At 40.6% G+C, this 27,762-nt stretch overlaps 1 protein-coding gene across 1 annotated transcript in view; it reads left to right on the forward strand.

The window, feature by feature from the left end:
- CNTNAP4 (contactin associated protein family member 4) overlaps positions 1-27,113 on the forward strand; it is a 236,478-nt gene extending 209,365 nt beyond the window's left edge. Inside the window, exons 18-24 of the mRNA XM_024555910.4 lie at positions 5,530-5,769; positions 7,619-7,843; positions 9,248-9,381; positions 10,154-10,241; positions 19,840-20,058; positions 20,403-20,474; positions 24,723-27,113. Of these exons, the coding sequence (XP_024411678.2) occupies positions 5,530-5,769; positions 7,619-7,843; positions 9,248-9,381; positions 10,154-10,241; positions 19,840-20,058; positions 20,403-20,474; positions 24,723-24,916 (1,172 nt within the window). The 3' untranslated portion in view covers positions 24,917-27,113. The remainder of the gene's footprint in view (positions 1-5,529; positions 5,770-7,618; positions 7,844-9,247; positions 9,382-10,153; positions 10,242-19,839; positions 20,059-20,402; positions 20,475-24,722) is intronic.
- The last annotated feature ends 649 nt before the right edge of the window (positions 27,114-27,762 follow it).

The raw sequence follows: 27,762 nt of genomic DNA on the forward strand, positions 1-27,762 counted from the left end.
GGACAGCCTCTTCTATGGAGTGGCTGTTCAGATCTGTTGCCCCTTTTCTACAGGGTTGTCTCAAAAGTTTCTCTATATATTTTGAGTGATTCCTTTTTGGATAAATGTATTACAAATATCTGTTCTATATCTCTGTCAATTGTATTTTCATATTGCTAATGCTATCTTTTGATGAACAGAAGTTCTTAATTACAACATAGTCTAGATATTTTTCTTTTTATGTTTAGTTTTTTTAATAGCGTAAAGTATGGTTACAGGAAGAGAATGACAAATAACTTTATGTTTGGATGATTTTTATTTCAGACTAATTTTCTTTTGTAGTGAATATGTTGCCCCAGTACCAAAGTGCAATGAATAAAAGGCACATTTCTTTTTAATGTAACCGTATCTTTTATTTCAATTATCTTCTCCCTTCCTTCAGATGTCTTTTTCATGTTTAGCCTCAGAAGCTCTCACTGTACTTTTCCATGTCTGCTTGAGCAAATCTAAGTGATTGTTGACTAAAATCAGGTTCAGATGGGATCTTTTGAGATCAGAGACTATGACTAATACCACCAATAGTTCATTTCTTTAAAATAGGCCTTAGTATGTTAAAAAAAAGAAGGAGAGAGCTGCTGTGGCTCTGATGTGTGCGAAGTCTAAATAGACCCGCTTTGTCCTGCCGCTGCCGCTACCAGCAGGGCATGTTCTTACCACTGACTTTGATTCAGGGAAAAGCGACGGAATGGTCTCCCGTGACAGTGTTGCTTGTACCGGCTGCCTCTCTCAGCCATAATGGTTCCTCAAACATGAGAAGAGTTTTCCTCTTTCCAGCCCTCCCGGGGCTCAGCTCGGTGCAGACTATTCCATAGCAAAGTTATAGCTGGGCTTCCAATCCCCTAGCCCTCTGCGTTAACAAACACCCTCATTTCTGCAGGACTGTCCTCCCCCAGCACGGCTGGGTAGGAGAGGGCTGACGATCCAATGCGTGGTGCACAGAAGACCATGTTTCCCCTTCCATCCCCTGACTTGGTCCCGGGCCCAGCCTGCATGCCCTGTCACTTTGCTGCCCCAAGCTGACCCGCGCTCCAGGTCTCAGCTTCATTCTTAGCCACAATGCCATGGTCAGGGAGAGCCCCTGTGTGCTGCCAGCCAAGCCTTCATAACTTTGAATTTTAAAGAGAATCGTGGAGATCTTGGTTTCTTTCTTTCTCTAGGGCCCCTGAACAAATTATGCAGTTGTTCCCAATTAATCCTCAATATATCCAAGCACAGCACATAAATTATTTGCCATTAAAAATTTAAGGTCTTCCTGCCACAAGAAGCCATGGAAAAAAGGCTATGGAAAATTGGCACAGGAAAGAGCCAGCTCTGCTCTCTGTGACAATAGCATCTGTCACTTAGATGACGCCCTGAGAGGAATGGACGTGGCAGGAGGATTGGGCTCCCCCAGTCTCTGCCCAGCACCTCGCACACTTATGTAGGTGCAGCGCCCCGGCACTGTTGTGTGAGTGAACACTCAGTTACGTCCATCCACACAGACAGGCTAGGCACTTGTCTCCCAACATACTCAGTGTTCAGGAAATTCTGGAATTCATTCTATCTGGTATAGTATGGCAGGTAAATTGATAGGAAATTAATTGGAAGATAGTTCCAAACATAATAGCTCAGCAGAAACATCCAGAATCAATTAATCAAACTGCAACTCATTTTAATTGGACATACTCTAACCCTGAAAAGGCACTGGGATCTTTAATTAAGCTTTTAAATCAGATCCTATTTATAATATTCATGTTTTCCAGAACAGTTATGCCTCAAAATGTTTTTAACTTGAAACCTAATGGTAAAGTAAAAATCCCCAATGCATGTATGACCTATGTTTATATTTAATTAGACATTACTTTTTTGATAATTTAAAAAGGTGGTTTAAACTATTTGACTTGTACAGAATTAAGAAGTCCTGTTTACAAAGCTGAGTGTTGATTTTCTTCTCTTGCAAATACTATTTAAGCATGTATTTCACACATATAGACATATATATTTTCCTGTTAATATCCCCATCCTCTGACCTTGTCCTCTACCTGGTGTCTATTTCCTGCAACATCATGAAGGAATTATGTGTTTACCGGCTAAATCTAAACTAGACTGGGAGCTCTTTGAGAGCGAGGTCATCTGCGCGCAATGCTGTGCCCCGGGGCCTGACATGGGGCCTAGCAGAGATTTTCTAAACAAAACTTGCAGAGCTGCAGTGCCATGCCAGCTGAAAACGACCTGAGGAGTAGAGGAAAGTGGAAGTTTTCTTCTTTGACCATAATTTTTGTGGAGAGAAAAAAGATTTTCTTGTAACATAAGACCACGCGTAGCTTCTGGTCCTACCTCTGCCTCTAACTAGATACATTCTAAAATTACTCAGCTCTGCCCATGGTCCAGCCTTGGGTTTCTCTCTGCCTTTGGTGTCTCATCACGTGACCCAAATCAAAATTAAACAAGAATAAGCACGTTGGAATGGTTGAAAATGGATTGTATTCGTTTGTTGGTCTTGGAGTTATTTAGTTGTTAGTGCGTCCCTTGGCAGACTGAGATAAATCAGAGACGGGATGGCCCGGAGTAACAAATGCATAACAGACCGGGATTTAACATCACCATGTACTACAAACTATACAGCATGATTTACAGTACTACCACATGAAGCAAATGGAATATGCCAGGAGTACACCTCTACTCCAGATCTGGCCCTCCTCCAAAGAGTTCCTGGGCTGAAGCTAAAGCCAAGGCTGCAGGCTGCCATACTCAGGAAAAAAAACTCCAGCAAGGAGGCCGGAAGTGTCTGTCAAAGACCTAACTCTGAGCCCTAGACATTGTTACTGAGTTGAGTTAGCAGATGGGAGAATGGGAGGTCTGAAGCTAAGGTGAGCAGCAGCTTTGATATGGAAGAGGAAACAAGTCCTGAGAATAAGGCAGAAGAGAGACTGTAAGAATGACAGGAGATTGAGTACACGGAGGTGAGATAATACGAGAAAATTGCCAGCTTTTTGGGACTGGGATGAAATCAGCTCTTCTTGATGGAGTCTATGGGATTTTCTGTGTACACTCTCATATCACTGTGGTACATTTACACAATGGAATACTATGCAGCAGAAAGAAAGAAGGAGCTCCTACCCTTTGTGACAGCTTGGGTGGAGCTGGAGAGCATTATGCTAAGTGAAATAAGCCAGGCAGTGAGAGACAAATACCATATGATCTCACCTATAAGTGGAACCTAATCAGCAAAACAAAAAAGCAAGCAAAATATAACCAGAGACATTGAAATTAAGAACAAACTGACAGTAATCAGAGGGGAGGAGGGAGGGGATAATAGGGAGAAAAGGGGGAGGGTTTCTGGAACATATATAAAGGACCCCTGGACAAAGCCAAAGGCGGGTAGGATCGAGGGTGGGAGGTGGGGATGGCAAGGTTTAGGGGGAGCGTTGGGGGGAAATGGAGACAACTCTACTTGACCAACAATGAAAAAAGGGAAAAGAAAGAAAAAAAATCAACTCCTCTTCATTGCCACGCCCACATAACTGGAACTGGAATGCGTCTGGCTGCACGCTGTCCTGCCTCTGGAGTTAAAAACAGAAAATCTGACCCATGCCCTGAAACCTTTTATAGTCTTCATTGAAGAGGCACAAATTATGTCAATTTAAGCAATTTGAATACAGAAATTTAAATACAGCCTTCTGAATAGAGACCATTATGTCTATGAATCTGAATTATAAAGAGCAGTTAGTGCCAAGGTCCAAAATTCTCAGAAGTTCTTTTCCTTTCCTCTTCATGGTATTTCATTATCCAACAATAGGGAATTGCCTTATTATGTAATATATTCATTGAGTTTTATCTTCATTCTCAGGGACTCAAACATCCCTGTGCAGCAAAGAGTGTTCCTTTCTTCAAACTTAAAGCACCAAGCCCCTGTCTCCCAGCCCTAAGGTATTATCTGGTTTAATTAACAACTGCATTAATTAATAATTGGTAATAAATTGAGTATTAATGATTAGTTATTGTTAGTGTTGACTGCTAATTAATTCGTTATAAATAGTGATCGCACAGCTGGTGTGGGTCGGGCTCTGTCCTGTGTGCTGGGGACGCAGCACAATGGAAGCTGCCCGGTCGACTTTGTGCTCTAACGGAGGGACAGCGCAGTAAACAAGATAAATCAGCAAAATGTAAAGCCTAGTTGATAGTGACACATGTTTACTGAGGGTCTTTCTGGTGAAGTTTAGTTTATGAAGTTGAAAAAAAAAAGTTGAATCTCTGAGGATGAGGTGGTTTTGGTAATTACGACTAGGTTAAGAGCTGGCCGAATGAACTGGACAGGAGGGAGTGAACGTGTATGGAACGTGCAGGGAGCAGGTGAGAGGCCCTGGTGGGGAGGCAGCACCGTCTGTTCTGAGACAAGCCCATTTCTAAAGGTCCCGTGACCACGTGAGTGCCTCTTGGTAGAATTGCTCAATAATTTAGATTAGGGTACTGTTTTGCCACTTCCAGTTCTGAGCATTAACTTATGGTGTTTCTGGACACGAATTTATGTGGAAGTCCACCCAGAGCTTACATTCCTACTAGAATAGGGCATTAAATGGGGTGGCCAAGTGATCGTCTGAACAAGATGCGCCTGTGAGGATTGTTGAGCGTTTGGATTCACAGCTCTATTCCTGGCCCACAGAGTCAGTATTTCTTGGAGTGAGTTCCTGAATCTGTGTATTTACGAAGTCCTTCCATGGATACTCATATTCCTTAAAGTTTGAGAACCTCTGCCTTAGGATAACAGGGTCTGAACCTATCCAAGCATTTTATTTTACACCTCTCCAAGAGTGACTTATAGGTACATATTGTTGTATATTATTCAATAAATGTTATGCCACTGTATTTCTTCACCAATCCCCTTCCCAATTTTGTTGAGAATCTTTCCAAGCTTAAAACAATGAACGCTGGACCAATGTGGAAAAAATTCAACAACAACAAAACCAGCTAAAAGGCCACATCAAGGCACAGCCAAGTTAGAAGAACTCAAGGATTTCTTTGTAATTCCCACTGGAGTAAAATTGTGCCAGCACCAGCATCATTTTTCAATATGAAAGACAAACCAAGCTTATCCATAAATACATTCTTATTTAAAATTTCAAAAAACCCCACTTCCTACATAAGAACATCAGATCTCATTGTTATTTTCAAAATAAGATGTAGCCTTTATTTTGTTCTTTGAAATAAAGCAACTAATTTTTTTTAAAACAACCTCCCCAATTGAGTTTAATAAATATTTTTTTAGAAAACAACTATGTAACAAATTCATCTTCTGGAAAAAATTGAACTAATGTTATATATTTTTTAAGTCTTTTAATGTTCAGTCACAAATCGTGCTTTCTAAATTCTATGTTTGCTCTTTAAATTTTTGCTGTTTTCTGGAAGGCCGCAGTTTTTCCTGTTCTCTGTGGGGCCTCAGTTTTGTTTGGTCTTTAAATCCTGAATTAAAAACCTAGGAACGTGTTTCCATTTGCAGTATTTCCCTCGTAGGTGGGACGGCCACCCGACAGAGGGGCTTCCTGGGATGCATCCGATCTCTGCAGTTGAACGGGCTGGCCCTGGACCTGGAGGAGAGAGCCAAGGTGACTCCCGGAGTGGAGCCAGGCTGCAGAGGCCACTGCAGCAGCTACGGGAAGTTGTGTCGCAATGGAGGGAGATGCAGAGAAAAGCCCAGCGGGTTCTCTTGCGACTGCACCTTCTCCGCCTACACGGGGCCGTTCTGCTCGGATGGTAAGGACACGCGAGGTGCCCTGGCAGGAAACAGAGTCCCGCGTGAATACGCCTCTAACAGTTGTTGTCTGGGTTGCTCTTTGAAACAAAAATATTCCCATTTCTCTTTTTTTTTTTGGCAAATTACTTTTTTATGCTAATCACACTTCATTCTTCAATTGTTAAAAAATGTCTATTGATGATAAATCCTCTAATAGTTGCCCATAGGTGTCTTAAACTGTTAGCTGGTCAAATGGATTTTTTTCTGTTTAATATTGATGCTCTTAATATGATTGTCACAACCTGCCCTTTGGGGCAGTTCTTTGTTTTAAAATCATTAAAGGAATTATTGTTATTTTTGATGCAGATAGTCAAGAATGCAGGAAAATCTAGGAAGTACTGTTGGCTTGTTTGTTTGTTTGCTTTATCCAAACATGTTTTTCCAGGAATATAAATACCTTTTTAATTAAGTATTGATGTGTAACAAAATATGGGCATTTTGCTCTATATGCTGAATATCTGATTGTGAAGTACAATAGTGGAGTCTGTTCCAGCTGTTCTTGTTCACTGGTCTACATCCTGGAATAAAAAAGAATTGAGTGCAGTATTAAGTGTTCTGGACGGACGTGTCTGAATATACAAACATTTGTTATGCTTTCATAGTTTCTCATGGAAAACTGTCATCCAGTTTAATTCAGTTGCTTTATTTAAGTGTTTCTGGGTTAGTGAACCTTTTCTGAAAGGAGGCAAACAAAAATTGGCTCCAAATTGAGGCCACCTCCAATTTGCAAGGAAAGCATTTGGGATTATTTAATGCAAAGTTGTCGAAGTGCACTCTGCAGGTCATCTGCTTTTTCCCAGGAATTAGTTGTAATTCCAAGTTAACCTGTGGTCAGAATTCACACACTACTGCTACCATCTGAGGGGACTTTTCACCTTGCAAGTTAGAATTAAAACTACGTGGTCACAAGAATGTGTCTGTTCTCTGTTTTGAAATGATTTCTGGCTCATCTTGTTAAGTGCAATCAGGAATGTTATTCTGCATTCACGTCTTATATTGAATATAAAAAGTATGTAATCATAAAAATAATAAAATGAAAACCGCCTGAAGCGCCAAGGGAGTGGGAACATTGCTATCTTACCTGTAAGCATCATCTACAACTCTTATCCAACAGCCGGCCCTGCATAGGAATGGAAAGAATCAGGCTTCTGGATCCACTCCCTTCCCACTGCCCTCTTCACTCTGTACAACTGTATTTGGTGTGGGTGTGCACTCGCACGCACGTGTGTGAATTTGGGATATTAATCTCATAAGTAAAATATCTGCTTTTGAAAAATGATTTAAAAGAGGCTGGATAGTTCCTTATGTTGACCGCTGCTACACAAATTCCCATTTCTCCTCTCTCCTGTTAACAATAGACTCACTCTTTTTGTAGTGTGCAGGAAATATGACAGCGTCTTTAAGTTCTGGGAGGTCGTAGGATCCCTCAAACTTCCGTTCTTCCTAATGCAGGCAGACTAGTGTATTCTGGCTACAGAAAGATAGATGGGACTTAAAATTTAAATAAGAAAATGGGTGGTAAGGGAGATGAAAGTCAAGAAGCCTGGTTATGTTTAAACTCAGCAGAGCAGTAAGCTTTCAATTATAAGATTAATTAGTGAAGTAATTATATATAATTCTCACATAGAGCCATTTCAATGACCATGGTGAAAGCTCTGTTAATTTACAGTGTTATTTAATTCTAGTTTGAGGGTATTTGTTATATTTATATAATTTGTTATTTTTAATTAAACGTATCAGTTAATAACTGAAACAAGATCCCTGGACTTAGTTGTTTTTTTAATGTAAAATGTGTATATATCATTTCAGAGATTGCTGCATATTTTGGGTCTGGCTCATCCGTGATTTACAATTTTCAAGAAAATTATTCCTTAAGTAAAAATTCCAGCTCCCACGCTGCTTCATTTCATGGCGATATGAAGCTGAGCCGAGAAATGATCACATTTAGCTTCCGAACAACACGGACACCAAGCTTACTGCTTTATGTGAGCTCCTTTTATAAAGAATATCTTTCAGTTATCATTGCCAAAAATGGTGAGTGCTTTTCAGATGAGAGAGAGAAAATTGAGTTAGAGCATTACATCAGTCATACTATGGGTCATTCCGTTCTTGCTTCTCAGACTACAAACAGGAAGAGAAAGTGTGCCTGTTTGGGGTATTCAGTTGTGTTTTTTCAGTACTATGCTCTAAATTTAAGCTAAAAGGATTAAAGTAACTAAGGTATCTTTATTTCTTTGCATTTTTGATAATTATACATATCCCATATACATTTTAATTTATTTATATAAAATATCATTATATTTTATTATGGCTAGAAGCTCTTTACTATTCCATATAAATATCAGTATCAGTTTTGTGGTTCAAGAAGTAAGAGTATTTGCTCTGTACATAACAAATACGTGCTTCAGATCAGAGTACAAAATGCTGAAGGAATGGTGAAACTAGCGTTATGTATAAGGAAGTGTCCGCAGAACAGCCTGCTGATCCTCGTTGTGGGCAGTAAAACAGCGATGGGAAACGCTGGCACACTGCGGCCGGGCGGGGGCGCACGCATTAGGACGTGTGTGCACCCTAGAAACCTCGTCACGGGGGACTGTCCACTGCTTTTTTTCTCTCCACGCTATCCTGATTAAAGATAACAATTTTATAAGTATATTCTCTACATGAAAAAAATAAACACATTTAAAAATGTGTGAATTTGTCATTTCAGCCAAGTCCAATGTGAACCAAGGGCACCGAATGCCAAAGGGAAATAGTGTTGTTCAATAAGCATATTTACCCTCACTGTATACATTTTGAGCTTAAAGTTTCTATGTTAGGACATTTTCTTTGATCAATTGGGAGATGTTCTATGAATTAATTGACATCTTTACAGGCAATTGAGTACTATTAGTTCTAACAGTAAGTTTGGCTTACAACCATTCCTTTTACCCTAATTTTATTCCAAAGTTTATGATCATTACCACTTGACCAAATATTTCTCATCCTTAGTAAGCTACATGTACTTGTAATAATTTTATTAATCACATTTCAGGAGTGGTAGATATATTTTTTAATCAGATGAGATTATAGAAATAGAGCTGTTACAACATTACACAGTAGTTTGGCATTTTATAATATACCAAGTCTTTTTTTTTTAAGTGAGAAGCTGGTACAGAGGTTTGTGTTTCCTTAATTGCATATTGATTTCTAGGGGAAAATTAAAGATTTTCAGGAAAAAGACTGCTTATTGGCAACAGGCTTGGTCTTGATTTTGAAAATAGTATAATTTCTCACAGAAAGCAACTTCTAGAAGTTATGATGAAAGAAAACACCCAAACTAACTATTGTGACTTTTCCCCAGAAATTACTAAATATCAAAAAAGGTACTCTTAATTTTTATCTGTAATTCTTAAAATCCAACTTTAACTAAAAACATGATTTCCCCCTCTACTTTAGGAAGTTTGCAGATCAGGTACAAGCTAAACAGATACCAAGAACCTGATGTTGTTACCTTTGATTTCAAAAACATGGCTGATGGGCAGCTTCACCACATCAAGATGAACAGAGAAGGAGGAGTGGTCTTTGTAGAGGTAACACAGTACACCTGGGAGCGGAGACGGCTCTGATTAGGACCCCCCGCAGAAATGGGACAATGAACGGAGTCAACAAGGACAGCCTTTCAGTGCTGCTTTGTGGAGATCATACCCAGACCATCAAACGCGGTCAGAGCTTTTTAGGGGATGAGATTCTGTCCAAGATATTATTAATATTTGATACTTAAATGTACAAATTTCCCGTGTTTTACCGCACAGGAGGGAAACGCTATCTCGTTTATCGTAGCCCACCGCTGGCAGGACCGCTACTGCCCTGATGAAACCACTTTACTCCGAGGGGTCTAAACGCAGCCATAATTCTAGCACAGAAATTAGTTATTACCGTGTCCGAATAGTATAGAAAAAGTGAGAACCGCAGCAGAGAAAGGGGAATTTCTTACTCTACCAGCTTTTGAAGAAAAGCACGAATGTTTCAGCCCTCTGGTAAAGGAAAATTTCTTAGCTAAATAACTCAAGTGAAAAAACAATGTTGGCTCCTCCAATTTTATTTTTCTTTTATAGTGGAGAAAAGTAAAGTGATTGGGGATATAGAAGGTGGGGTGCAGTAGTATCTGAGGGTAGTATAGAAATGGTTTAGAAAATAATATTCAACTTTATAAATGGTTAATAACTCTTTGAATTTTTTCCTAAGTCTTTGGGGTTATACTAACAGTTGCCTATTTTATATATTTGTTTGTCTTCCTTTGCTTCCTGTCCTCAATAAAATGACGTCATCTGGATTTTTGCATCTCATGAAACAATTTTGTAGATTGATGAGAATGCAAGGAGACAAGTCCACCTGTCGTCAGGTACAGAATTCAGTGCCATCAAATCTCTTGTACTGGGCAGGATTTTAGGTGAGTAAAAGAAACAATCTCTCCTCTGATTATGGTGCTTGAACATGGATTAGAAGAGTCATATTCCAAACACATACACACGCACACATGTGCAAACACCACGTGCAAATTCGTCATGCCAAAAGAAATCTCTTGCCTTATTTTAATTATGAAGTGAGTGATAAGGCAGCAACTGCACTTCCTCAGAGGCACCTGTCATCGTGAGTAGGGACTCCCTGCAGGGTGAGCCGGTGTCCCCTCTGTAATGCCACTCCTGCATAACGAAACACGATACGGTTCTCACACCTCAGAAATATCGGATAATAAAGGTTGGAATAACAGGCAACCTGACTATTTTGTCCAAGATAGTAAATTGGTTTAAATTTTCCTGACCTTTTCAATGATTTGTACCTTGCTTAATCACCCCTTACATTCCTTGTACATAATCTCACAATCTTGAGAATGTTTGATTAAACACATGGGTGAGGGATCCAAATATTGGCCCTTGAGAAGGTTAATAGTTGAGTTTATAAATATTTATAGGCCTTCTATGATGCACACCCAAACTGTGTGCTATCATTCTGCGAACAAAGGAGGTGTCCTGAGTCGCAGTGTTCTTCCAGCGGGCCACAGTGGCCGTGCAGAATGCGCGCAGGGTACTGTTGACATTTGGGAGCTTAACTGAAATATTCCAAGTGCGTTTCATAGCGCAAGTGATATAAACTCAACTATAGTGATAAAAAAATCAAATAAATATAACAAATCCTCAGCCCAAGACTTCCTCAGTGTAGCAGGATCTAAGAGGAGGCATCATATAAAAATGTAAAATACAAGATAGAAAATTCTAGCAATTATTCATAACGTTGCTAAAATTGTATTTTTGAAGAAATAACATCTTCAAATTTAATGCCAGAGCTACCGATGAAACTCTCTTCTGTGAGTAGAACTGTGTTAGATCTGTTGTAAAAGGATTGGGCCTCTGATCTGCATTCTACTAGAAGGATCATATCAACCAAGCAGGAGAATAACAACACCACTGTATGAATATTTATTTCCCTTTCTGTAAGTGAATAGAGGAGATTAGTATGGAATTAAAGATATTAATGTTTTTATTCAAGAATAGCGTATTATTTCAAATGCATATTGCTCATGCTGAAAAATGAGATTAAAGCCCCAATGGAGCAATGACTGCTACTCATTCTCCTAAAAGTGTAGGAAGAATTCACTTGACATGTGGCTAAGGTGTGGATCTTGACCGAGGACTAATGCTGAGTTCAACTCATTTGTAATTCAAAGGCGACTAATAATTTATGGTCAAATTTAGTGTGGTATATGACATTACAATAAAATGCTATGTAGTATATTATTATATTTTAATGTAGTATATTAATTTATAGTAAAATAGATGCTAAAATGGAGCTATTAAATTTGAAGTTTCTTATTACATTAGTCCAGGTCCTCCAGGAAGCAGCTGACATGACAAAATTAACCACGTGAGGATTTTATTAAGGGAGTGCTAGTGAGAAAGAAAAGGGGGAGGGAGCTGGCCCAGACCGCACTGCATCCGCACGGCGTGGGCTTCTGCCTCTAAATGAAGGAGGGGGAGGGAGAGCTAGACAGAAGTGTCCTGGACTTCTTCGCAGTCTTAGAGAGGTCGTGCACCCTTTGGGGATCCCTTGAGTCAGCCAGCCATTGGGGGAGTCCCCAGTGTTCCTGCCTTAGAGTCCCTGCTGTGACCAGGCACTGGCGGGGAGCAACCCTTGGGAAGCACGGCCTTGGCTCAAGCGTGGCGGTGCATTTCACAGCCTGGCAGCCGGGGCTCTTGGTCAGCTACTCTCCTCGAGTTGGGAGTCTGCAAGGCCCATTCTCACGGACCCCTGCTTATCAAATATGCTTTTCATTTTTGTAAACCCATTTGGCTCGAGGATTCCTTTAGCACAAAGTTTGTGATTGACCTGTTGTGTAGCGCAGAGAGTGTCACTCAGCGTGGTGGACATTGCACCTGCCCTCACAGAGCCTGTGGTCAGCGGGCACACCCAACAATTAGGCCACATTGCTCTGTGCCTAACTGAGTATAATGTGCCCTCTGTTGCTTTAGATAAAATAGTCCCAAATCAGCCTCCAAATTAAAATAAATTAAAATACTCATACCCTTTATAATTTCTGAATATTTCTTTTAAGGGAGCAGAATGTACACATTAGCCGTTTGCTTTTTTTGGAGTTGTAATTCACCTCCAGTTTCAACCAAAGACTCCGGGATGTGGCTACCCGCTGCCGTTTCTGATGGAAACCCAGAAACAAAGGACATGCCTTCCCACCCTGACTTTCTCGGGGCTCATTTCTTAAATCGAGGACGAACTCCAGGGTTTTGGGTTACTATCCATGTTAACATTAGTGGCAGACACTGAGAAAGAAGGGTAAATTTTAAGAACCAATATCAAACTGTACTATGTTGACATGGAAACCATCTCTAAAAATCCCTATCGCACTTAAAATACTTCAGGACTCGCTAACGTTGGCAGTAAGATGTACTAAGTCGGGAGCCATGGTGGAGAAACGTCAAGGGTTTATTTAGCCAGCCAGGTCCTCCTGTCATGAGTAGAGACACTAAATTTGCTTCGTATTTGTGATTCGCTGTAAAATTAAGCTCTGAATTTTGTATCCAGATACTTTTCTATGTTAGGATAGTTTTCTGATTTATTTTAAGTGAAAGCTGGCGGCCACTCTTCCTCACTCCGAGCAGTAGCCTTCCTGTGGTAACGGATCGTGATTGCTGTGCTATCCCAGGGCCATGGAGCCAGGCAGTCCACTCAGATGCCGCGGTGGAGACTTAGGCCAGACGTACACAAAGTGTGTCGTCAACAGGGGAAGGACACCCTCTCAGTCTGCACTGAGGAGCTCTGAGACCACTCTCCAATGTGTCAGAAACCCTTTCTGTGAACCTGCTGCAAAGCCCGGAGGTGGGGGGAAAAGGTGACCCAGCCAGCCTCAGGGCACTGTGATTTTGTAAATGTACTGTGCCAAGCCTCCGAAGATCATAGATGGTTACTTTAAAGCAAGTTTTAACGGAGAAGTACAATTTAGAACAAGAGAAGTAAGAAGGCTATTGAAAATATATATATTTTTTTATTCAGCAGGTTTTTTTTTTTTAGTATTTTAACATTTAAAGTGTCATAGAGTGTCTTCAATACATAGTGTGACTTCAATCTTGCAAGAAACTACTTAAAATCAAAGATGTTCATCAAGTTGATTTTTGAGTATTTTAACAATTAAATGTAGACTTCTTCAGTGCATGGTGTGACTTCATCCTGGCTCCAGTCATTTTCGGAGAGTCAGCTGTATGATTCTGAACTGGCCAGGCCCAGACGCCCACAAACATTTGTCCTCATCATGATATGTAAGCACAGGTCAGAAGTGTCATGCCCCCAATCCAAAGACCGTTCATGATGCGGAAGCGTGTTATCTGATTTTAACTGTAGAGCGAACGATAAGGCAGACGGTGGGGTTCTGTCAGAGTCGCGCATCGTCACAAGCATGTGCCCTGGGCGGGGGGAGGGGGGGCCCCATGCGCCCCTCAGACAATGACTTCACCCCCGCCACAAATGTAGTAAAACACAGAGCTTTCCTTACACTTCAAAAAACACCAGATGATAAAAGCAACATCACAAACCCCAGATTATGTATTTATCAGCTGCCAAATCTAGAAACCTTCATATGATGATAAAACTGGAATAATCTCTAAAATAAATAGAGAAAGTGATTGTTTATTTTTTTAAATTACTAATATGCTTTAAAATGTATCTGCACCAGGATTAAGTAAAAAAAAGGCACGATCAGGCTTTACACTATTGTGTGAGTAAATTTATTAAAGAACAGGCATTGATGAGAGAGGAGAGATAGAGAGAGAGAACGAGAGCGAGCAGAAGGAATTGGCAGGGGTGTGGATTCAGGCCCCCAGGGGTGGAGAGAGGCACAGCCACAGCCAAGAGACACTGGACAGGCCAGTCGAATGAGCTGTATGTAGGGCATGTCAGAATAAGAACGGCAAATTGAATTCTGCTCGTGTTGTCTGCTAATTGTAATAAAGGGTTAGAGATGATTTTCATGTCATCATAGTACAATTTGATATTGTTACATAAAAATTACTCTTCCTGCTTGATATCTGCTAGTCACGCTCATTACTGATGATTGGAGTGAGAAATTGTTCCTACAGTTCATGTTCACTGTGGAAGTGAGTACTGGGGGACAAAGAAAAAGCAATTCCTTTCTTTGTGGTTCTCCTTCTGAGAATGCAGGCAGCCCCATGTCATTTCCTTGTTAAGTGCGTTGTTCAGACTGTATTAAGCACCAGCGCCAAAGTTAATGGTTCCTCAATCAGCTCCTTTAAGAGCTATTTACTCAAAAATGACAGAAAAAGATCTCTCTCTAAGATGTAATTAATCAAAGGAAATTTGAAGGTATGAAGTTGTGTTGCTAATCTTTAAGCTTTTATTGGATTGGTTCTGCCACATGGAAAAAAATCTCAAGATCATCACATGATCTTGAAATTGCATAAAACCTCTCATGGAAGATGTGCCCGTATTTTGAATAATGATATAATTTAACCTATTGGGAAATGACTGAAAAGTCACTGTTCGAAGGTGGAGTTTAGTTCACAACGACTGTGCATGCCAGATAGGTAATGGCGCAAGAGCACCAGCACCGAAACTCTGCTGATGCGTCATGGGGGGGTGGGGAGAACCGGCTGCACCAAAGCACCTCGGCTCGTGTTCTCCCATAATTTGTAGGCCGCGCTACATTTTCTCTTTATACCTAAAACTCATTGTAAAATTAAGTTATGAATTCTGTTCACGGATTATGTTTTATGTTAGAGTTTAGAGTTTAGAGTTTTCTAAAAGCCTGAAGATGGCTTTTACTCATTCTGAGCAGTGGCATTGGTCTATTTAGAGGCAATGACCCATAGGGGTCATTTATCTCTTCTGAGGCTGCAGAGCCAGGAAGTAACTCAGGTTTCTGCAGTGGAGACTTAGGCCAGATGTAAATAAAGTGTGTGGTCAGAGGGAAGAGGATGTCTACTTCATCTTCTCAGAAGAGCTTTAAGAACAAACTTCAGTCTCAGACATATTTCACGTAAAACCTGCTTCAAAGCCAAAGGAAGCCGTAAGAAAGTTTAATTAGATGACTTCAGGACACTGATTTTGTAAAAGTCTTGTCTTATGACAAGGCGAGACAGGTTATGCTCGCAAGAGAAGTGCAGGTTACCTGAGATCTTGAAATACCTAAATAATTATCTAAACCTCTGAACAAATAGCTTTTATGTTAATCTGATCTTTCAAGGTCAGATCTCAGAGCCGCAGGTTTGGCTGGCAAGTAAATACCTTTCGTGAAACGTCGCTCCTTTATCCACATTGAACTTGCTGCTTGCCGTGCCATGGACGTCCCCACTGTGGTTCGCTGTTGTCGTTGTGTCCGTGTTGTAATTGCGTGTAGTGGGGAACGTCCTGTGGGGTTCAGCCCTGCTTCTCCTTTAAGTCACGTCGCCCTGTTCTGGCAGGCCTTGTGTCTCTCCATCCGTGTGGGTGAGAGATACTGAGACCCTTTGAAAAGATGGCTCCTTTTCATAGATAGGACCAAACTGCTTCGATTTGCCTTCTGAGTTTCATTTAATTTTGTTTTATTTTGTCTTTTTTGTCTGTTTGTTTCTCTTGGTTTTGTTGTTGGTTTTTGGTTTCTTGGGGTTATGAGAACCACAAGAAATTTCATGACTCATTCCTTGTAATTGTTCTTCCACCTACTTCGTATACCCTTTCCAGAAGCAGGAATAAAAAGGCACTTCCTTCATACAGATTTTAATTATTTAGTACTCTATTTTTTTTGTAGACCTTTTGGTAAAAGATTTCTTCTTTAATAAAGCAGAAGTTATTCCCTTTGTTGGAAAATACAATTGAGGCTAATTTTTTAATAGGCAAGACTACCCAAAACTCTGACTAAGATAAGTATTTTTATAACTGGAAACATCCAAAACGTAATTGTTGTATCAGGATTTGTGTACAAAGCAGGAGACACTCATCCTCAACTCTTCCCCCTTCCCTGTTTGAATGTTTATGCGATGTTGGCATTTCAGGACTCATGTGACCGGGAAGATTCCTATTTTTGCTCACTGGCTGTTTGAGCACAGTTGTCAGAGCATCTATCTGATGCTATGTGTTTCTAAGGCCAACTTTGCTATGAGCAATTCGATATAGCTGCTAATTTTGTTTGGACTTAATTCTAAGGAGATGGCTGCAGAGGCCCTGTAGTTTCCCTGCACTCTTAATTCTAATTCCATCCCGCTGACCCTTCCAAAGCAAAGAGCCACTGGGCCAGCCCAGCAGGCAGCAGAGAGCCTGGAGGTTGCCAGTGAGAAGGTGTTGGGGCGCTGACTCCCTGCCTTCTTGTTGTAGGGGAGTCTGGGGTCAGCCTACATGCCTTGACGGAGGGGGAGAGATCCTGACTTGTGTGGATTCCCACCTCCCACTGGAAATGCTTGGTTTGCATAGATGTCTGGCTTCCACTGGGGAAAAGTCAGCACTGAGAACATCAGTGTGCCCATTTTTCCTCTTCGTCAGAAAAGGAATGATCTGAAATTTGAGGACTTCCTGAATTCTACTGAGGATGACTTAAAGTTTGGACCAATTTCTCTCTGTTCTGGGATTGGGTGGCTTCTTTGTCCTGCAGTTTCTCTGACGTGGACAGCTACCTTGTCTGCCTTCTCTGCACATCAGCCACCTAAGGAAGTCAGCGACTGAGAGTCAACTAGCATGTGAGAAAAACAATACATACTTAAGAAGATTCAGCTATAGAATGGGAGAAAAACCAAAGTAACCAGAATCATTCCCTATCAAATGAGTAGCTACTCAAGGAGACAGATGGCATTCCGAATGAGACTTAGTAAGAGTTTGAAGGAAATTCTAGTAAAGCAACAAAAAAACCTTGAGGAACTAAAAAGTTTTATTTCTTGATTTTTCCAGACTCGAGAACTCAGCAGGAATGAATGAATCTTTATTGATGATTGACTTTATCACCTGGAAGATAAAGTTAATGAAACACCAGACCCATTAAAAATAAGTCCTAAAAGAAAACAGGAGGCAAAGTAAAAGACTTGGAGATTATGCAGAGCAGCCACAGTGTGAATAATCCGCAGCCAGAAAGACGGAAGGGCAGGGTGAAACCATGGTAGTTGTCACAATCATGAAATCTTCCAGGCTAGAGGCAAACCTTGTGTCTGCAGATTAGAAGGGCCCGCCAAGACCTACGCCGAATAGGTGAGGGAAGATGCACACCTAGGAACAACCTGATAAATGTTTCTAAATCACAGGGAATCTTGCAAATTTTGAAAAAACAAAAAACAAAACACAAGTTAAAGAGCCAGGAGCTGCCGGATAGTAGCCGCAGACTGCTAAGAGAACAGGACTGTGAAAAGACTCACAAAGTAGGCACAACAGAATTGCCTAATTTATCAAGATGAGGTTCTGTGTCAGATACATCCCATCACGCTTTCTAATTTATTTCTTGATAGCATTACCACGCTTCAAAATTTTCATTAGTTCCTTTTTTCTATGTTTATTTTCTGTCTCCCCCGCTGGAGTGCAAGATGCTGGAATTGCAGCGAATTTGTTCTCCATGCCTTTAGCTCTCAAACAATAAATATTCATTGACTAACTGTCCATTTTAACTTTTATAGTATAACATTTTTATACAGTAATTTATAATAGGTAAAATGTTTTCAGTTTGAAGGCATAGTGTTTAAAAGTCACCTCGTATCATATTTTTATTAGAGAAATGAATCTTATCTAATCTATTTACTTTGGGTTTTTGTTGTTTGGTTTGTTTTTTTTTTTGGTTCATAAGGTAAGATTTAAAAAAAAAAAAAGTCTATTATTCAAGATTTTAACCTTGTAGAAGAAATGGGAAAAACACTGTTTTGGTTATGATGCTATTAAAATACTTCCTTTTCATTTCTTGTTAAAGTAAAAAAAAAAACAAAAAACACTCCAAGGCAAGAATGCGGTCTTTCTAAAAACATGTGTGTTTGAGAGTGTATCTGTTCAAATGAGTGGTGGGACTAAGTTCTTTGGGTTTTACACACTGATGAAATGCCTCCTGAGTCAGAACTCGGTGCTGGGTGTTGAGGGCCCCTTGCACGATCAGGGAGCTTATAGTCTAGGCTGTGAGGCGCAGAGGGGCCGTCTCCCCGAGCCGTGAGGCGGGCTGGCCCTCTGGCACGGACTCGGTCTCTGGAGGTGGGGTGACTGGGGTTGAGCACCATCTCCGCCACCACAACAGGAAAGTGATGTCATCTCTCTCATTTTCCCATTTCTTTTACAGTGAATGATACTCATGATGCTATGCAGTTCATCGTGTTTTTATCATTAGGTATAAACTGTGAATGGAAATGGAGAAAAAGGAAGTGGCCTTCAGAAACCTTGATATGACAAGACAGGTTCAGTCAGGGCTGAGTTGCCCAAGGTTACTTCAAGAGTAGCTGCTCTCAAGCCAAACATTAATAACAATAAAATAAATAAAAGGCACTGCACAAGATGTGAGCAGAGCAAAGGAAAGAACCTGTCAATCAGAGAGTGTTTCATAAGTAAAAGTAGCTTGTGCTTGGAGGTCCAACAGGCCTGGGGTCCAGTCATAACGCCAGCTGTCTAATCTCAGGGAGACCCCTAAAGGTCAGAGCCCGAGTGTCCCTTCCGTATGACTGGCCTCAGACACTCATGGCCACTGTAAGGTTTACACACAGTCGCTTAGAACAGCGCCTAACACAGAAGCACTCAATAAGTACTTAATTTCTGTTATGTTACTTTTAACAAGAGAGACCAAAATGCAAATACGGTCTGTGTCTGCACCTGCGCAGTGCAGGGGAGAGCAGTCATGTTACTGTATGATTGTACTGGGTGGGTGGATGCACTGGGGTCTGCTAACCTTTGAATTCTAAAACTCTACAATTAATTCCACTCGTCTAGATTTCATGCTCTTCAGGTGTAAAACATAAATATATTCTTCAAGGTAAAACTATGAAGTAATATTCTGGCATTTAAGCCAATCTGTGTTCCAAAATAGTCCCCAAGTAACTCAACTCTCACTGAACTGAGGGGGGTATGTATTACTATAGGGGGCTCACCGATGCTTCTGTCTGAGTGATAGGCAGACTCCAAACAGGGGGGAAGACAGTGCGATAGGGAAGTTTTCACTGCAGCACCTGAGTAACGAGGGGGAGTCCCCAAAATCTGGGTGTATGGCCTCTACTTCACGAGACCATCAGCATGAACCCGCCTCTGTTCATAACCTGCCCTTTTCTCGTGCAGGCTTTACTCATTTCCAGAGAGTTGTCACATTATATTACATTAGCCATATTTAAAATCTTGCTTTCGTTAACCTGAAAAGTCTCACCAGTTGTGGAAAGACTCAATGGATCTGACTTCTTAAATAAAGACAAAAGAAGCAGGAATCTAGTCACTGGGCACGCACAGACACACACACACACAGCTATTGCACTGTCAGGCACAGGCATTCTGTTAGTGTCCCTTGGGTCTGCGCTTGCCCCACTGCCATTGCTGTTTCTTTGTGTTTGCAGAGCACAGCGACCTCGACCAGGAGACGGCACTGGCCGGAGCTCAGGGCTTCCTGGGCTGCCTCTCTGCAGTGCAGCTCAGCCACGTGGCCCCTCTGAAGGCCGCACTGCAGCCCAGCCACCCAGCCCTCATCACTGTCTCAGGACACGTGACGGAGTCCAGCTGTGTGGCCCAGGCTGGCACCGATGCCACATCAAGGGAAAGGACACACTCCTTTGCAGGTGGCCTAAGGGTCTTCCTTTACCGGGTCACAAACTCAGCTTGTCTGTCAGATTTAAAATCCTCTGATGTTGCTGTTATGCTGCCATCTTGAGATGGTGTCTTAACATTGGTGCTGTTTAACTTCCAGTTAGTTCTCGTTGCCATTTCTTTTCTGGACCCTCACTTTCCTGTGCATGTGGGACATTACAGTTGACATTTCTTAAGTTTAAAATAACAAAGATCCCACACTGACCTACATTCTGTTCTGGTTTTAAACATTTATGAATTTTTCAAAATTTCGTCTTTGTACTTGCCTATATCACCCCTCCTTTTTTTCTTTTCCTTTTTTAACCTTTAACTGCAGATCACTCTGGAACAAGAGATGACAAAGAACCCCTAACTAATGCTACCAAAAGTGACTCTGCGGTGATCGGAGGTAAGGGGAAGCCTGAATGGGCTCTTCTTTGGTTCTTAGTATCATTACTAGTAACGGTGAATTGTTAGATTAGAGAAACCGTTTATGAAGCATCCCGAGCGTTGGGCACTGAATGCGGAGGTCATTGGGTGGGTTTATTGTTTGGACTGAGTTGTCTTATGGAGCATTCCTAAATGCCCAGCTGCCTTGGAGATTTTCAGTATAAATAATTGATAATTTTATGGAAGCACCACACTTAAAGAATAGTTGCTAAACTGTGTAATAGTGAATATAATTTAGCTTGAAAATGGCCATCTACATTCCTGGGTAATTCCGAATGTATTTGGAGAAGTGTCACTTTTGATGGCTACTTGGACATGTCATTGCTTTCGCAAGGGTTTGTGTAAAAAGTTGGAACAACCCGAGAGTCACATTGGAAGCATATATGTTGCTTTAATGGTCAGTAAAACAGACATGGTTTCCATGGTTTGGATGCTACTGTCAATAAATATTACATTTTTACATGCATTTGTATCAAATATTAGGTAAATGGAATAAAATGGTTCATAATTACTTTAAAACAAAAAATATTAAAGTATATCTTTCTGGCAATGAAACAGTAGATTCTCTGAGACATAATTTATTCCATACCAATCTGCAAAATAAACTTTTTTCTCCAGATTAGTGATCTTAAGAATGTTACTAATCAGATTATCGAAATGTTCAGTAGCTCATCTTTTCTCCATACTCTGTACATGATATGGACATAAAAAGTGAACAATTAACCTTATTATATTACCAGGTAATGTGATTACACATTCACTTGGGCAACTTATGTGGACTTTGTCTGGTTTTATTTGTTACGCCCTTATGCATCTGGACACCGACTTCCTTTAAGGAGTTAGATTTCATTTAGACAGCATAGTGCTGGTCAGGTCTTTGTGAGACTGTAACACCGCCTTCGCTATTTCTGTTGCTTTTCTCTTTATCAGATCCATGGCGTATAAATTAGATACCTGAAATAGAACCCCCAATTAGTCATGTAAGAAGCAAAAACCAAAAACCCTGTTAGAAGAATTGTTAATAACTGCATCTCTAAGAGAAATACATTAATATATTAGTACTACATTATATGGTAAAAGCTCATTTCAATCTCAACATTTTAAAACAGGTTTTCTGGTCAAACAAATTGTCTCAGTCTTGTAATGGCGCCTGCTGTACATTTAACGAGTATAGACATAGGGAGATGGAGGTACAGGGAGAGATAACCAGAGTGAGATTGCATAGTCACAACAATGTTAGAACGAAATACTTGCTCTTTAGAATATTGTAGCTTTGGGCAAAGATCATTGGCAAGATTTACAACGTAAAGAAGAGGTGTGTTGATAAGTCATTCTGTGTTACTTTAGAATGAAAAGAAGTTACAGGTCACCTGTGAAATTCTTACTTGATTCAAATGCCTGGTGCAGAGAAGGACCATAGGGCAAGTCTGCAGCTCAGGGACTGGCCAGGGTCTGCGGATCTAGTGTCTGCTCTTGACCATCGCAGGGACTCAACTTCAGAAGCAGAGCAACTGGCCCTGACCATCTAAACTCGGGAGGCCTCGTGAGGGCCCATGTGCAGCTTATCTGCAAAATCACAGAATATCCTCCTCTTGTGCATTTTTCCGTCTGGGAGCACATGGTAGAATTCTTCACTCATTGTCTAGTTACTCATAAATTGCACCCACAGTATAACAATAATTAATCCACTTAAGAAATTTTCCAAATTGGTTAATTCCCCAATGTTCTATATTTCAGATGACTTTTTCTTCAGTTCCAAACACTGGATAATATAAGATGGCAAATTAATTTAATAAGACATTTAAAAACCAGTGACGCAGATACTGTGAGGCTCTGTGGCCAGGCTACACAAATATGGATGGTCAGATTTAGACAAGAGAAACCTCCGTGATTTCCTCATAAAAACACATCCATACAAGGGTTTCAGGTGGCCGTGCCGTGGAGAGCAGTAGTAGGCCATGTTTCATTTAGAATGGTTTTTGGTTTGTTTTCATAACAAAAAATCAAGGTTTTTCTTGGACATGACAAATTCTGGCATAACATCTCCCCCAAATTAAAGGATGAAATCACACACACTGAGCAGACTAGCTCCTGCGTCCATCCGTGATTTGACCGTCTGGAGGTCCTCTCTGGGCCAGTGTGATGTCAGCGTTTATTTTGTAGCTGCAGGAGCCCACTCTCTAAAACCTTCGTCGGTTTTTCACATTGACATTGTTCGGAATATTTTTCTTAAACAGGAGGCCTATATCCGGACAATAGAGATATCTACAGCAGCTATTGCTTTTCTAAAACTAGAGGCAAAATATAATAACAAATGGATATTCTGATTAAAATATTATTAATATGGCTAATAATAAAGATAACCATGCCCACTAGTAAATTCTTCAGATTTGAAGTGTAGAATTTGGTTACTGCATTTGTATTAGATTTATCTTACGGCTCTCCTCCTTAGATAAGGCTGACCTAGACAGCAGTTGGCTTAGGCCTTGGCAATTACGATTAGCCACAGTGAGTCCGCCCCTAAAACCGTGCACTCGAAGATTCTCTGTGACTGGCGAGACCCTTTATGCGTTTGGCTTGGTTGGACTCCGCTAGAGTTGTATACATTTAATTAAATTAGAGGGAAGACGCCTAGTTTTACAATAGGAGAGTTGATCCACATTGCTGTTTTCATTGTACCCATTTTTGTCTGACAATTAAAGCAAAATTAGTCAATTACTCTCCTGACCGTATCGGGAAACTCTCAAACTCATGGTGACAGACAGTAGTTCCCCAAATTCTGTCTTTCATGAGAAAGCTTGACTTTATCGCGGCAGCGTACACAGGCGTGGGGAAAAGTGGGTTTACAGTTGTTCACACAGAAAAATACAAAATATGAAATAACAATACAAGAATAAACTCCGTTTCATGTCCTCACAACTGCAAGCCCTACTTTTGCCCGCCCCTAGATATCGCCAGTTGTTCCTCAAGGGACAGACTTCATTCTAAAATGAAACTTCATTCACTTTGGAGAAAATATCCATCTGCCAAATTTCCAAGTCAAAACAACCATAGTGTGTCTGTCAGTCTTTCTCTCAAACGACAGCAGCGTTCCGTGAAGCAGAGCGCCGCTCGTTCAGCTCACAACCCGCGTGTCCACACGGCGCTTTTCCTGGAGATGACCATCCTACTTTGGGGTGAACAAAAGTGCTTTATGAAAGGTTTTCATTTCTTCACCCCAAATGTTAAAAAGGCTCATAGCCAAAGGTCTAGATGTCATAAAGTCAGTAACTTTAGTGCTTCATCAGAGACACTCTTCAGTGAATGTGGCTCCCTTTCCCCCTGCGACAGCCTCGCAGTGCAAACCTACTTTATGGGTTCGGTGAGCGCTCACCTTTGGTAGCCGTGCCGGAGTTCATGCTGATGAAGCAGGAGTTGTGGCCGGCCTTGCTGTGCGTGTCCAGTGGATGTGGCAGTGCAATGAAAGAGCCGTCTTGGAACTGTCGTAAAAACAGTTTGGTCCTGTGGGCCCCCTCAAAGTGTCCCCGGGAGCACTGTGCCCTGCCAGGTCACAGTGTGAAGACTACTGGCCTGATGTAGTGCCAGGACTGGTGACCACTGGCATAGCTCACAATCATGGTATATAAATGTTTTAATTACAATTAAATGTTTCAAAAAGACAGTATTCCTCGTATGGAAATAATGTAAATGTACCTACATGCGGGTATTGATACAGTTCACTAGTCAGGAATTATTCATATATATAACCTGCTCCTGCTGTTCAGCAGGTGCCAAATTATTGCAAATCAACTTCATTACAATGTTTACGTATTAAAGTCTAAAAACACATTTAATTGTTTGGCGATGTTACTACTGCTCTATAATTTCAGAATAATTAAAACTTGTCTGTGTTTTAGTATAAATGACCAAATAGTCTCAGATACCTTCCTGTGTTAAATGTAAATGCACTTAATAAACCTAATTAATATGCATTCAGAATAACTGGAGGTGACCCCCTCAAGGTTAATAGAACTGAGAAGTAAACTCAAAATACTATGATACCACTTGATCCAGAAATACCTGAAATTTTGATATTTCCAGTTTATGAAGTTGGATGCTTGATTTAAGTAAGAATTAATTATACTGTAACTTATTAACAACAAAGTCAACCCAGTTTCTGTTCAGACGAAAATTCTGACTTTGTATTTCTTTTCTCTTCTCTCACTAGGTCTGATAGCTGTTGTGATCTTTATCTTGCTGTGTATCGCTGCCATCGCTGTCCGCATTTATCAGCAGAAAAGGTTATACAAAAGAAATGAGGCAAAAAGGTCAGAGAATGTAGACAGTGCCGAGGCTGTTTTGAAAAGTGAGCTCAATAGACAAAATGCAGTCAGTGAAAATCAGAAAGAGTACTTCTTCTGATTGGCAGCTATGATTAACTTACAATTACGACATTGTGTTTTAATAGCCAGGGGCTCTAAATGGACAAAAAAAAAAAAAAAAAGTTCTTGCATTGGAAGTACGGGCAGTGACTTTGCAGCACTGCCCCCTTGCCATTTCCAGACTCCAGGTGGCTCCAGGAGGACGCACCCAGTGACACATGTCCCATGGCAGTCATTCTCTGTGACAAGGAATTAGATGTTGCTGTTGATTTCCAACTGTGCCGCTATGAGCTGAAACCAAGTTTAACGGGCTCCATGACTACGGTTTTTAAAACTGTAGCCCTGGTCTCTCAACCAGGTCACACATCACTTTGTTCGAGTTAAATAACACAACTGGACTCCAATGGCCTTGCTTAGTTTGAAAACAATATGCTGTGTTTGCTTTAGTGTCCCCTGGTGTTATTCACAGGCCTGGGAATGCTTCTACGATCCTGTTTGGCTGGTGTTTGCATCGTTGGCCCAAAGCATTTAAACAAGCCCCTTCGCCTTTCTCTGTATTACATTCAATACAATTTATCAATAGTCTTGAAAGATGTTTTCTTGTCATTGGTTTGTTTGTATTGCTTTTCTTCTATATTTGGCCATTCATAATGATTTTGAACGCATTGGGTTTTGAATGTCAGAATTCAGCTTTGACTCTAGACTTCATATGTAAAAATGCTCAGAAAGTACATTGGTCCTCATTGTGTGATGTCTGGCCTTTAAAATTTTCTATTTAATTTGCTATTGTTTGGTACTGGCAGTAGTTAAGACCTTGGGTATTGTCCATTTCCCAAGGATTGTGAAATGTTTGCAACGAAATTTGTTGATATAAAAACACAATTCTTAACACTGCAAAATATTATTTTTATTTACGACTGTGAAATGAAATATACTTCTGAGAATATTTTCCCCAAATGTTATTTGCTTTATAGGTTTATACCGTTTTTCTGAAGTTTATCACCAACTTTTCTTTGATTTCCCTTCACTGTATTCCATGGTGCATGGTCTTATGTGTTAGAAAAAAGAGAGACTTCAAAGAGCAGAGCTCCGTTCCCCGTTCTAAAATACACGCCCCTCCAGGCACGCGCTTTGCTCTGTGCTGACTGCCAGGGCATGTGTTTGGAAATACAGACTGAAACCACGCCCCCTTCCTGCAAAACCCACAGAGCGATTAAAGGCTGCTCCTTCTTAAAGGGTGACGACAGATTAGATATGCACTGTGTGTCTCTCCAGCCACTTCTCATTTGCAGTGATGGGGCCCACTTTCGATGCCGGGGCACCTTTATCAAAATGTATAAAAAGTCAGTATAGCCCACTAACCAGTACCTTCTGATTCAGTACTATACCAGGACTTTAAAGAATTCCCGTAACCTTATAGAACTGATACAATAATGAATTTTGAGGCCATGTAAACAAGATACTTGCATGTAGCTATCTTTGAATTCCACAAGCCAATTCAATAATAAAGATACTTTGCTATTTATAACCACACTTTCCAGATGCTTGCTAAAGTAAAATGGATTCCGTAGTGTGTCCACACCCGAATAATTTGGAAATATGGAAGTTAAGGATCTTTTTTTTCCTTCTGAACTCTCCTACAAAACCTCCTGTCTTCTCCCGTAGCACTGTGTCCATGTGGATGTTTCTGGAAATGCCTGACCAGATCTTGAGAGTATGAATGGAATAGCAGTTCGTGAAGGACCTGTGTTGACAGATGGCACACTCCGGTTTTTAACTGAAAGGCTTGTGGGGGTGGCTAGTGAAGGACTGAATGCAGAGAGGGTGGTTTTTATTTGATGCACAGCTGAATACAAACATCCTAACAGCCTGAATCTTTTACAGATGTTTATGTTACTTAGTAGCAGCATCACCCTGGTTGGGAGCTGGGATGTAGACAGGCTTACAGATGGTGAAGCCTCGTGCTGCCCCGTGGCCGGCACTGCTAGAAGCTACAGCTTGATGGCGTCCAAGCGCACTGGTATCTCATATACCATGGCTCTCATTTCCCGATTTGTAACCTTTGTTCCTTCTTTCTTCTTGGTAAAATGCAATTTTGAATTAAAATGCACAATATATTTTAAGAAACATTGTATAGAAGTTTAAAATGAGGAAATCATACTGGATTTTTTTTTTTTTTCAAAACAGTAAAAAGGTGTGTAGACGTATGCCTTCCTTACTGGTATGTGTGTTTTTGGAAACCTATTGGTACATGCTGTGATTCTTATGAATTGTTAACAGAAGCTGTATTTATAATGTATTTTTTCTTTTAGATGGATTCAGAAATGAAAGAAAAAAATAGAAAAATGTTTATTGATTGTAACAAGTAAAGGAAATTAAACTAGACTTTAAGTTTTTCCAGAGAAAAATGATTTGACTGTCAGCAATTATTCGTTCACTGAAAGGTTGTTATGCATTTAAACTGGGGCTGTCCTTTTCCCCCTGCAGAGACCTGGCCGCGGAGCACTCCGTGGATGCCCAGGATTATGAGGAACAATGCAGGGTGAGGCAAACGTAGGTTTACAGTGGTGAGTACGTGAAACACAGGGTTCATTCCTGCACTATTATTTCTTAGTTATTCTATTATTCTCCGTATGAACAGCTGTAAACGCACTTGTGCCTAATCCTGTGTAGTGCAACCTTCTGTGATGTAAAAGTTCACCAAATTCTTTATTTGTGATTTCAAATGATAACAATACATAATCAACATTCTCTTTTTGAGATATGCAAATAGTGGCGTTAGTGGGACGTATGAAATGAGGGTTATACATGGGAAATGATATCTTAATTTTGTAGAAACAATGCCACCAAAATAGCCTTTGTCCACTCTAGGAAATAGCTCCATTG

Source organism: Desmodus rotundus, chromosome 12 (assembly GCF_022682495.2).
Source record: "Desmodus rotundus isolate HL8 chromosome 12, HLdesRot8A.1, whole genome shotgun sequence".
Lineage (NCBI taxonomy): Eukaryota > Metazoa > Chordata > Mammalia > Chiroptera > Phyllostomidae > Desmodus > Desmodus rotundus.